This window comes from Telmatherina bonti (assembly GCF_933228915.1).
Source record: "Telmatherina bonti genome assembly, chromosome: 14".
In the NCBI taxonomy this organism is placed as follows: domain Eukaryota; kingdom Metazoa; phylum Chordata; class Actinopteri; order Atheriniformes; family Telmatherinidae; genus Telmatherina; species Telmatherina bonti.
Window position 1 is genome coordinate 20,835,125 of NC_136612.1, and position 12,113 is coordinate 20,847,237.

The 12,113-nt window shown below is 42.0% G+C and overlaps 1 protein-coding gene across 1 annotated transcript; it reads right to left on the reverse strand.

The window, feature by feature from the left end:
* Positions 1-509: 509 nt before the first annotated feature.
* tecpr1b (tectonin beta-propeller repeat containing 1b) lies at positions 510-11,411 on the reverse strand (the record flags this gene model as incomplete). The annotated part of the gene is made up of 24 exons (XM_079252853.1): positions 510-1,444; positions 1,726-1,845; positions 2,584-2,690; positions 2,787-2,879; positions 3,001-3,136; positions 3,290-3,464; positions 3,538-3,594; positions 3,684-3,763; positions 3,861-3,957; positions 4,051-4,144; positions 4,434-4,561; positions 5,428-5,585; positions 5,761-5,910; positions 6,036-6,191; positions 6,319-6,431; positions 7,266-7,879; positions 7,995-8,122; positions 9,055-9,156; positions 9,239-9,339; positions 9,723-9,897; positions 10,372-10,494; positions 10,645-10,767; positions 10,915-11,097; positions 11,187-11,411. The coding sequence occupies 24 exons, from the start codon at positions 11,409-11,411 to the stop codon at positions 1,304-1,306; spliced, it is 3,579 nt and encodes a 1,192-aa protein (XP_079108979.1). The 3' UTR covers positions 510-1,303.
* Positions 11,412-12,113: the final 702 nt, after the last annotated feature.

Here is a 12,113-nt window from a genome sequence, read left to right on the forward strand (position 1 = left end):
CCTGTCGAGTCCTAAAGTCAACATTCAGTTTTCAGGATTATAAAACTGTATCTTTATGAGATGGAACTAAATTCCTCTCTGCTGTTTTGTAGTGCAGTCTTGCTCTTCTCATTTGCCGTTTTTTCTAACCTTTTCAGTTTTTTTTACATTTTATTCTTTATACTCATCTGTACATCACAGCGTTTTGCTCCTGATGCTAACATGTATTGTAATATATTGGTAATAATTTACATTTATAGTAACACTTTATCACACCGTCTTCTATCAGTGGTGTTTTTATTTGCTAAGTTGAGTGCAGTTGTTTCTGCACCCTCCGTCAACTTCAAATGGAACAACTTCACTTCCAGACAAAGGTTCAATCCAAATTCCTCTTCTTGGCCCATCATAACTATCCCTCTTTTCTGCAGAGGTAAAGTGAAGATAGAGTAGTAGTGGTCAGCTTGCTATGCAAACTGCTCCAAGAGCCCTGATTGAAGGGCTTGAATGAGCACAAAGAAAAAAATATTTTCACATTTTTATTTCACATTTCAATGCCCTTATGAGATGATCATCAGTCCGGTCACGGTGACATCAGACCTGCAGAGTCAACAGTCATAGCAGTTCTGTGGATGCAGGTATATACTAACAGGAAGACCTTTTTATTGCAAGATGATGTGGAGTTATTATCTAATAGATACAGAGATTACGTATTAATATCTCAAGATTTTCATTTTGAAAAAAGCCCTCAGAAGGCATGTAGTAGAAACATGGGAGAAAACACTACATTGCAAACACAACAGGCCAAAATAATAGAGACATAAATGTCAGCAATGCATGACAAATAAATAAATGAGATCACGTGCAAATAAAAACAAAGAGAACATAATTCTACAAACTTAATTCAATTTAGGCTACAGTGATTGTGTTTAAAGATAATTTGGTAACCAGACCTTAGCCCTTCACTGAAACTCCACCCTTTCACAGTAATTGTATAAAGGAATAAAAGTTATTGCGCCATCCCATGATATCCAGTGGCCAAAGCCGAAAAAAAAAAAAAATCATGCACTTCATTTTCTTTTGAAGAAATTGACTTAAAAGATCTCTTCTCTGTCCCTACTGAACATTTACATGATTTCTACCTGGGAAACTCACCAATCTGTGACATTCATCGATCAAATCCAAACAAAACAAGCAGTCTAGACTTGGTGATATGTTTGTGCAGTCCCTTTACATGAAGGGGAGTGTGGAAAAGGTCCAAAGAAATGTATGTGGATCCAGGCACAAACAGGGCTGAGGAGGAGGAGGAGGAAGAAATGGGAGACCCTTACACACAGACAGCATTCCCATTGACTTGAGTTGAAGGTCGCTGGGGTACTGGACTGCGTGAGGGGCCTGCAGGAGGAGGGTGTGGGGCCCGTGGAGCCTCTGCCGAGTTCCCCCGCACACTGATGTGCTCCCATCCTCCCTGAAATGAAATGATTGACATCATTAAAGACATATATTCATATGGTAGATATAAAAGGCACAAATGGGTAATTTTGTGTTGCTTAAACATGAAACCACAACAAATCCTCTTAACAAATCCAAACAAAACATACAAGAAGCTTGTTGGATAATTGTAGACACAAATACTTTGCTGAAGAACTTTTTTATTCAATCACGGCCTTCTGCCTTCTTGGGTACAGACAGACATGTATTCAGTGTAAAGCACATTAAAATGTGAAAATAAAACAATCTGAAGCTCACCCCTATACCATAGTCCCAGGACTGGCCCTTGGGCTGCATGGGTCCGACACCCACCCTGTGGCAGATGGCTCCGGGCGTCTCAGCAGGGAAGCCTGGAACTCCATCAGCTATGATCCAAACCTGCAGAGAATAGCAGCACATAGCCAGACATCAACATTTTGATCTTTTTATTTATTTAATTATTTTCTAACAAGTGTCCAGGTGTTTTTGTTAAATGTGGATTTCTGAGGTAAAACATTCATACTGCTTTGTTTCTCTGCCAAGGCAAGAGAGTAAGAAGTGGAAGGTATAAATAGGCTTTGCAATCAGCTAAAAACTTTTAAGCCGTATTTCACAAAATTTGGTTGGAAGTTTGAGCCCTACATTTATAAATAAATAAATAATAGATAAAAACAGAAACAAAAAGACATTTACCGAGTGGGAAGTACCAGAAAGACGACTGCTGGGTCCAAAACATCCCTCGCTTTTAAAAGACTCAAGATTTTTTGCCCCACAATTCATTATGATTTAATTAATTAGATTTAGTTATAAATTTAGTTTTTGTTTATTTCTGATTCATGCACCTTTGATCTTAAGAAACAGACCCTTTATGTCACTGAAATTTGTCCTTGACTTTTTTTCAGTCAGGTTAACGATCTCTGGCTTCACCCACAACAACTTCTGACTCCAAGATGACAAAATCAAAGCTCCAGTCGGTGAGATAATATTTGTAGGAGGGGTGAAGAAAGGGCCTATTTAATTAAGCTGTGGATGGGGATCGCTCTTCATTAAACATATCAAATACATCTCAAGCTTCGAAACATTCTTGTTAGATTACTGTGCTGTGAACTTTGAACCGATGTCATGGCTCATACTGACCTGATCCAGCGGTCCAACAGAAACCTTGGTGACATTATTAGAGATGAGCTCCCAGGCAGAGCCCTGAGGATAGCTGGGGGTGAGGCCCTGTCTGTACCAGAGGTTACCTGTATTGCATGAGAGGAGATTACAGCCACTCTGCTCAGGTTCTCCAATTTAAAAGAGTTTGAAGACATGCAGCTATTAAGACCAACACTGCTTACTGTTCTCATCTACTGCAAAGACAGAGGTCCGTCCGACCGACAGCTGTCTGAGGGTCTGTCTTGGTGGAGACGGGATGTGATACCAACATTCTCCTGCAGAGGGATAAGAGAAAAACATTTCGCTGTCTGCGACACTCCCATGATTCAGTTCTGAATCTTTATAGTTTTCTTCTTCTTAACTTACTAACTTGGATAATCTGCATCTTTAACTAACCTGCAGGGTTTTGTGGGGAAACTGATCCTCGGTAAAACACAGCTCCATCTTTGGCAATGGCCCACACCTGATTGGCCCCGCCGATGGAGATGGATTTAAAAGGTTGGTCTGTGCCGACATGAAGCCAGGAGCTGCCCTGTGATGTCAGAAACACTGGAGGTTACTGATCACTGGAACACCGGCGTTGACAGAGTGTATTATGATCAGGAGTGTATCACTGATCTTAAATAAACCTCTATACTCCCTGAAGATGTCTCTAGGTTAACACCTGAGAGTACAGATTTCTCACCGCAGGGTTTTGGGGACTGACTCCCAGTCGACACAACACATCTCCCTTATCACTGAGAGCCCAAACGGGGACCTGCTCCATCCTGCTCTGGGCCAAACATGGCATCAAGGAGATGTCACTCAGACAGATTGGTGGGACCTGCTTCCATGGACTTCTTATGGTGATCTTACACCTCCTGTGTGCAGGATACACTGTTGTTATGATGCTGTGGAAACTGAGTTATAAACGGTAGGAATGTGAGTCTTTACCTTGTCCATCTTCTGCGCCTAACAAAGTCCTTCATGGTCTTGTGGCCATGAAATGTCCTGTAGGATAAAAGAAATTAGTCAGACAAGTGGAAAAACTCTTATTATATTTAAACATTTGATCTATCATCCTGAGAACGGTTTCATACGTCGGGAAGTCTGCAGCATACTGCCAGCCTTCTTGGTCTGTGCCTCCAGGGATGTTGAAGTCCACAGCCCACTCTGAGATCTACAATAAACGTTGATGATGGAGAGTAGTTTAAAAAAAAAAAAAAAAAAAAAAAGACATTAGGTTTTGTGGAAACTAATTCAAGGACTTCCCTTACCCAGGACCACTGAGGGGAAGGTGGATGTGTGTTGCCTTTGGTGCACTCCTTCAGTCCGCTCTCATCGCTCCACATAGGCCGGTCTGTAGGAAGTCCTCTGAAGGAAGGAATTATAAAAAGATATCTGACATTGCTGAACCACAAAAGGTGGCTAAATAAAAAGAACAAGATTACATGCGAGGTCTCTTACTTGTCAGTATATCCAGTCATAGGATTCCATCTTTGATTCTCGTACACATGTATACTCCTGACATCAGTCTGCTGGTGCATCTGAGTGGAGTCTCCTGCAAAAAATAAAAACACAGACTAACATTAATGCATGTAAATGATATGGATTTATATTTATACATTTAGATGAGTGGCGAAAGATTTAATAGCTGCAACAGATGGCAGAAACTGTACATATGCTTAAGCAACTGCACACATGAACAAAGCCTACTTTTTAACACTTTGCTTGTATTTGATATTGATAAATAGTTTTAATTAATACTCTGCATAAGTTTAGTTAAACTAATCATGGCTTAATTCAAATCTGCAGGGAGCATGGGTAACTGTCTACGGGACATGTGTTACCCGGATTTGGCTGTTGCTCACTGTGCCCAGTATAGACCCAGGCGGTGCCGTCCCACCCGATGCCCCACACCAGCCCCAGACTGTTAGACTCTACACAGCGCAAGTGGCCAGGGACCTGCCGCCAAAACCTGCAGCAAGCACCCAGCATTAGCCACAGCATTGTTAACACACATTTTAGCACACAGAGCTGCCAGAAAGGGACTGAAAGAGACAGGACAGTGTGTTAGCATGTTAGCTACATTAACATTAACTTGGCAAAGTGACTCAAATCAGATTTTTTTCAGATTTTTTCCAGAGCTGACTGGACACATTTTTTTTAATTTTTTTTTTAGATTTTTTCTAATCTAATTTGTGTCACTTTTGTATGTGGTTATAGACTAGATATACATGTCAGATATGCAGTTGTAGTGTGACATGTACGAGGACCCTTTTATCAGACTCAGATGACACACATCCAGCAAAGCATTGTCCTCATAAACCAGCAGCACTACTGAAGCAATGCTAGCAATAGCTAGCGAAAACAGCAAAAACTGCTGCCTTGCTCTTCTTCTTTGTCAATCATTTGCCAAATAGCCGGATAAAAGACCTCCCCCCCATTCTGAGCTAAATGTTATCCACAAGTTTGCAGTGATAGTTAAGACTTCATGTGGCTCAATCTAACTGCTTGATTGGTCTCACAATTTAGATTTTTTTTTGCCTGTTGTTAATAAAAATGTCATTTGCAAAAAAAAAAAAAGTGCACAATGCAATATTTACATGAAAGTGCAAAGTATGTAACTATGATCATGAACTATCAAGTTTGATCTGCATTGAACTGGAACTGAACAATATGGCTGGTAATGTAGACATAGCTTTAGTGAAGACTCAGTGGTACATCACAGAACAATGCAGACAAGAAAAACAACGATGAGGCATCAAGTCAAGACTACAAAATAGAGAACAAAAGAAAATGCAAAGCAGATGGACAAAATTCCCAGAGTCCGAGAAGTCTCACATAAGGTCACAGGCCATTGTGTGTGCAGGGGACTCCAGGGAGAAGGATGGTTCATGGACCATGATGTCTCCCTTTGAGGTGGTGGACCACAGGGCCGGTCTGGACGGAGCACTCGGGATTCCTCGGCATTCACAGCAACATTCAGACAAGAGGTTTAACTGAATCCACGGGACAGAAACAATAAAAAAGTTGTATAGTTTCATTTTTTGGATAAAAAGTAAATATTAAGAACAATAAACGGTCAAATTCTATCAAGCATAGGACACTCCACGCATCAATTTCTCCTGAATACTTTGTGCCGCCTCTGTTTTAATAAGAAAAACAAAATCCTACCCAGTCATTCATGTCTTTCTCAGATTGTGCTGCTAGAACCAGAGGCCATCTCTGTTTGGTCCTCTCGGCTGTGTACACAGCAAAGGCATAGTGGCAATCCCGGAGCACCGGCATCAACACTGTCACCTCATTTATGAAGACATGTAGGTACTGAAGAGAAGGAACAGAAAGTGAGCGAGCAGAGCAACGAGTCCACTTCTATGTTTGTTTCACCTGTCAAATAAAGTACACATATAAGAGAATTCAGCTGGTTATGACTTGAATGCCAAACCCACCTTTTTCTCATCATACTGTGTGTAATAGACAAAGAAAATGCTGTCCTTCCTGCCATCAGACCTGGTGGATTGCTCAAGAGCAACCGCCACATCGAGCCAGCGGTGGGGTTTCCAATCCCTCCACCACCGCAGTGTACCCTTACGCACCCACACTGACTGGAAAGGGAAACAGAGAAAGGACAGGACCACGTGAAAGGAGAGAAAATGTGATGGGGAAACAGATATTGTCTGTCTTTATACAGAAAAGCAGGAGAAATGTCATTAGAAATAAAAATGGTCTGACATTGCTTCTCTCCAGTGGTTTCTTGCTGATCTCTCTGTGTTCCTGCTGCTGTGGCTGCTCGCTCCAGGCTGCTGACTGGACTGGAGTCAGTGACAGGGAGCTGGTGAGAGGGCCTAATAGACAACAACACAAGTCAGACCATCAACCATGGTATTAACAAGTACAGTACAGCATCCTGTTCTGAAAGAACCAAGATTATGGTCATTAAATCTTCATAACTTCCGTTTTCTTAGCAGGTAGATGGGGGTTTGTAGAGGGGTGTGTGTGTGTGGGGGGGGGGGGGGGGGGGGGGGGTTGCATACATCATATTATAATGCCTTCATGTTAAGAAGCATATTATCTTACTGATACTGCATGTTGCAACCCGTAGTATCTCCTGCCTTTGCCTTAAACACTCTCACCTCCTGTCTGTTTCTGGCGCTCCTGTTTGGTCCCTGAACTAACAAGCTGTTCAGAAACAAAACGGCCCACTGAGGATTTGTGCCCTTTAACGTCCCAAATGTGAACACACACTCTGATCAATTCTTTCTCTTCCTGCATTCTTCTTGAGACGCACATCTGCTGTTGTGATAAATTTAACATTCTGTGAAGCCTTTCTTTGCATTAGCAGCACAATATTTGCTAAATACATCATAAAGGCATTTTGTGTATGTACAAACTATATATATAAAAAAACTTTAAAAAATTTTAAAATATAAAAGACTGAAGTAAAGAAACCATAAAAAGCATCTTACAGCTTGAAAAACAATAGAAATACAGCTACAAGCTGACAAATTGTGTTCTCTTTTGGTGATTTACCGCTGAGATGTTTACTGTTCACTATTTTCAGAGTTTTTAATTTTTCACCAGCTCATACTAACAATGTAATATAGACCTACTGGTCTATATTACATATTCAGAGTGGAAACAGCGTGCTTAAAAGCATCCCAGACATCTTGTGTGTGTACCTGTAGGACTGAGCCAACTGATCTGCGAAGTTGCATCCACATCGCAGCCTCCACCAGAAATCCAAGCCCACACTGGCCCTTCCTCTTCTCCAATGCCTTGAGAGCTCTCTAGAGACCCCAGAGCATAAGTGGCGGCTTCACCACCACCGGCCATCACATGCCTCGCAGCCTCTGCACTTCGAGCTGCTTCAGCACCCTCCAGGTCCACATTCATCCAGGGGACATCATGTCCTGTAGCCTGAGGGGTTGGGAGGATCGGAGCAGGGGTTAACTCCTCGTCCTCCTCTTGTGGTATCTCTGTTATGGATGCTTGGGGTGTGGGAGCTCTGTCACGGTCTGAGACCAGACTGTTGATGAAGCTGTCACTGGTGGGGATGAAGGCTTTAGGAGCGTCATGCTGGGGGGCTGATGGAGAGTCTTTTATCTCCTGGGAAGGTGCAGTTGTGTTGGATCCACCTAAGGGGACTATACTGGGAGCTTCTGCCTCCAAAACTGGGGTGCTAGTTGCACTGCGTTGTGGCTCAGTAGGACCTAACTCTGAGTCCGAGTCAGTGCAGCTCAGCACTGAGCCCTGTGAGGCTTCAGTCACCTGGCCACTAAACTCACCCCCATCCCTTTAAAATAAGTACACATACACAGAGAGGGCACAAAGGGATTAATAAATGTCAAATATAAGGATTAAGTGCATTGTGGTTTTATGGGCTAAGGATTCAGTTTAAATCTACAGACCTTTGCGGTAAAACCTCTTTATTGCTGCCCCACTGGGCAGAAACAGGGATCCAGCCATTTCCACTCGGTTCAGAAGGAGCCACACCGATCCTAAAATATAAACCACGGTCTTCACCAACCGCCCACACCTAACAAAGAAAGAGCAGTAATAGTGAAATACAGTTGTACAATAAAACACAGTAAATGTCATTTTCATTTATTGAGCTGGTAAATAAATTCACTCTGTGATCACAGCAGCACCAAAAAAAAAAACCTAATCAAAAAATTAAATATAATAAAAGTTTCACGGACTCTTCAAACACCCATCAGAGGCTCGGGCAGGACGCAGTCAGCTGTTACTTTATAAGGCCATATACTGTAACGCTGCCTCCTGTCACCTCACATAAGCCAAACCCGAGACTGAAATATGAAATATGGGATATGATGACGATGGCTTGGCCAGCTTCTAATTAGGGAATCTCCCATATGTCAGGCCAGTGGGAAAACAGTCTGGGGATATATAAGGCTGCACCTGGGGTGCTGCTGCCGCTGCTGGGACATTGGCTGGACCTTGTGCTGCTCGTGTTACAGGGCAGCCACAGGGCAAGACTAGGTTGGAGGTAGAAAGGCTTGGGGGGTGGGACACAGAAAGGGAGGAGGTGTGAGATGGAAGTTTGCAGTGCTAGCAAAGTCTTCAACAGTGAGACGTAGAGTGAAGAGTTTCTCCCTGAACCCCAGCCCTGATCTGGCCTGTCCTGAAACCAGATCCGAGGAGAGGGAGAGGAGAGTCAGTCAAAGGGGAAGCAACTCAAAGTAGACAAGAGGCTGCCTACAGGGACGCTTTACTAAACCAGCAAAGTTCTTTAAGACATATTCTTCATATAGAAGAGTAAAATGTCATTTAGCACCATCATAGCTTCACTAAATAGTTATCACACATGACAAATAGTTGGATTTCAGGGGGACAGTTTAATGGCTACTCTGCTGAAGTCTCTGTATGCTAATGGGAGCAGAGTTACATCAACAGTAATTACATGTTTGGGTTTGGATGATGCTATCATTAAAAAAGAAAACTCTTAACCTGGTCATTGAGTCCAACATCCACCATCATCATCTCCCCTCCAATGCTGATCCAACCAGAGCCACATGGGTTGTGTGAGTTTACACCACGCCTGAACCAGACCTGGACACACACATAGATATGTTACATCTGCAATAAACCAAAGCGATTCAGAGCACGACGTGCGAGAACAGCGCTGATTTACTTTGTAGTCTTTGGTGACAACCCAGACCACACCAGCTCCGACAGCAACATGAAGCGCTTCAACCTCCTTTCCTGGTGATTCCACCTCCACCCAAGAGGTGCCTGATGCAGAGAGAAAACACTGACTGTTTAATGTTTAATGGCACAATACAAAAATAACACATCATGCTTTCAAAACACATAGCTTCATTGGCACTTTTCACATGCATATGACAGCACTGCAGTTATGAGACCATTAAAGCTTAAACTAGCCAGACATATTTTTTCAATACAATTCGTGGCACCTCTGAAACTGATATAAAAATACCAGTCATTCATTCATTTCATTCATTTATTGCAAACCTGCACACTTTACACAAAAAACAAAAGGCTAACAAGTAGTTCCTGTAATGAAAATTTACTCTGAAGATGCTAAAAAATGAATAATAATGAGAGACATTTGAAAATGATTTGAAGAGCAAATGCATGCTGTGGTGAATGCTGACCAGTTGGGCTGTCCAGAGTGAGACCAGTACGAACCAGCAGATTCCCATCCCATAGTAGAGCCCAAAGAAGATCTCCAGGGCCAGCTGATAACTGAGCCACTTCTTTGGGTACTTCCACTTCCTCCCAGCTGGTGCCTTCAGGGACGCGAGGGTGGATGCCCTCTCTGAACCACACCTGCAAGATCAGAAAAAAAATTCACAAAATGTATACATTGACATGTTAAATGATAAATTAGTAACTTAAGCTACATCAGAAAATCAAGTCAATGTTTAACTGGGCAAAAGAAAAGTTAAAAAAAAAATTATTAAATTTGTTCTTATGATATTTTTGAAGTCATGCTGCCCTCTTGTGGCAAAAGAAGAACAGTGACTGAGCGCTGCCTGCTGCAATAGTTTGTCTTTAACATGTGATCTCATAAAACTTTTAAATCTTTGCATCAAAATCGGTTGCTTATAGAGAGATTTTGCACCACTTTAAACAAGAGTCAATTGTGAACAATGGCTCCAGTGCAGTGCAAATGTCTCAGGTATTATAATGATTTTGATTCATGCTTTTTATCTAGAGGAGTTGGAAAGAAAGAAAAGCAGATAAATTGGAAGATGTGTGTTTAACTGTTTAACACAGGTGTAGGTGATCCAACTGGCTGACCTGTCCTTGCTGGGACACACCCCAGAGGTAAGGGTACCTCCCCGACTGGTCGCTCATCTCCCAGCCACCACAGCTGATATCACAGAGTGGCAGTGGGGTTTTTCTGAGATTGTCCAAAGGTATCTGCAGAGGATCATTGACTTGAATGAATCTTCAATCCGATCTGTGCTTACATATCCTATACATGCAGTATATGATGATGATGATGATGATGATGAAACTACTGTTGGACATTCTTACATAGATATAGAACAAAAAGATATAATACAAAACCTTTGCCCAAGTGCCTTGTGCTGTGTATCTTCTGTAACGGATCCATCGTCTACGACGTACACAAGAGTTCCACTTCTTGTCTGGAGAGAAGTTGGCTGGGAAATCAACAGCATACTCCCAACCCTTAGTAGTGAGAGACAGTTTAGGACCAAAACTTCATGTAAAAAAAACACACAAAACCTTTATAATCGATCAAAATTAGACAAAAGAAGAAAAAGAAAAACAAAAGGTGAAAATAAATATAAAAAATAAGTTTATATTGTTCCTCACCCCAGTCTGGCTCGGTTCTCCTCCACAGGTCTGATCCACATACCAGTCTCCCTCCCACTCCCAGCTGCGTGAGGGCAGCTGGAAGCTGTGGAGTGGCTGGGGATTCATCCCAGTCACATCGCTCCATGGCCAGCGATCAGTGGGCAGCAGGACGTCAGTGAAGCCGTCGACTGGGTTCCACCGCTGAGAAAACAATAAAAGATGCGAAGCTTGAACATTAATGAGATTTTCTAGCTACAGTTTCAGTGCATCAGCAAGCAGCTTGGACTGACCTGGTTTTCATAGGTCTCCTCCCGGTACCGGATGGAGGTCTCACTGGGCAATATATTAAGGTAAACATAGTGATCGCAGCCGATGCCCCAGCAGCGTCCCTTCCCCGCTGTGACGCGCTTCAGCTCCAGCAGCATGTCATCAGCGCGCACCCAGCGCTGGCCGGCAGTGGAGAGGCTGTACACTCTGCCATACACATCCACGGCCCACAACAATGTGATGGGCATGATGGTCCCTTAACAGAAACAGCACCCTCATTTTTAATCTGCTCATCATATATTTCATGACTGTACTTAAAAGGTAATCATATTTGAAAGATTTAAATGTATAAGTTTTAGGTCAAAATTACAAACTGTATTTGCAGTGCGCTTTCAGTGGTTTGTAAAAAAAAAAAAAAAATTTCCATGTCTTATAATTCAACCACTTTTTTGTGCTGCTGGATGTGTACCTTGTATTATTTTCCCGATGAAAGACGAAGGACATGAACCTAAGTTGATTTTCTGAGACATGATTGCAAATTTCTCTCTCTCCAAGCCTTAGTAATGCTTCAGTGCCTCCCACACTATGATAGAACCTCTCCTGTGTTTTACCATCGATGGGGTTTTCTTTTTCTAGATGATCTTAATTAATTCATTTATAAACAAACTGATTCACTGTAAGAGACATATTTTATATTCTTTATCTGAAGTGCTTTTGGGAAAACCGTCTTTTTGATATGTTTTGATGTGTTCAAAAATGTCTTATACAATTTGAGATAGCCTATGCACATAGCGCCTACTAATATAGTTTAGCACTATGACCTAATTGCATCTTAATGGTAGTTTTATGTATTTTGTGCAATATTATAACATTTTGAAATATGAATTTCAAAACCTTTTTGATTTTGTTTATGCTTCTTGCAGCAGTGAAAAAAAATCTGTAAATAATAA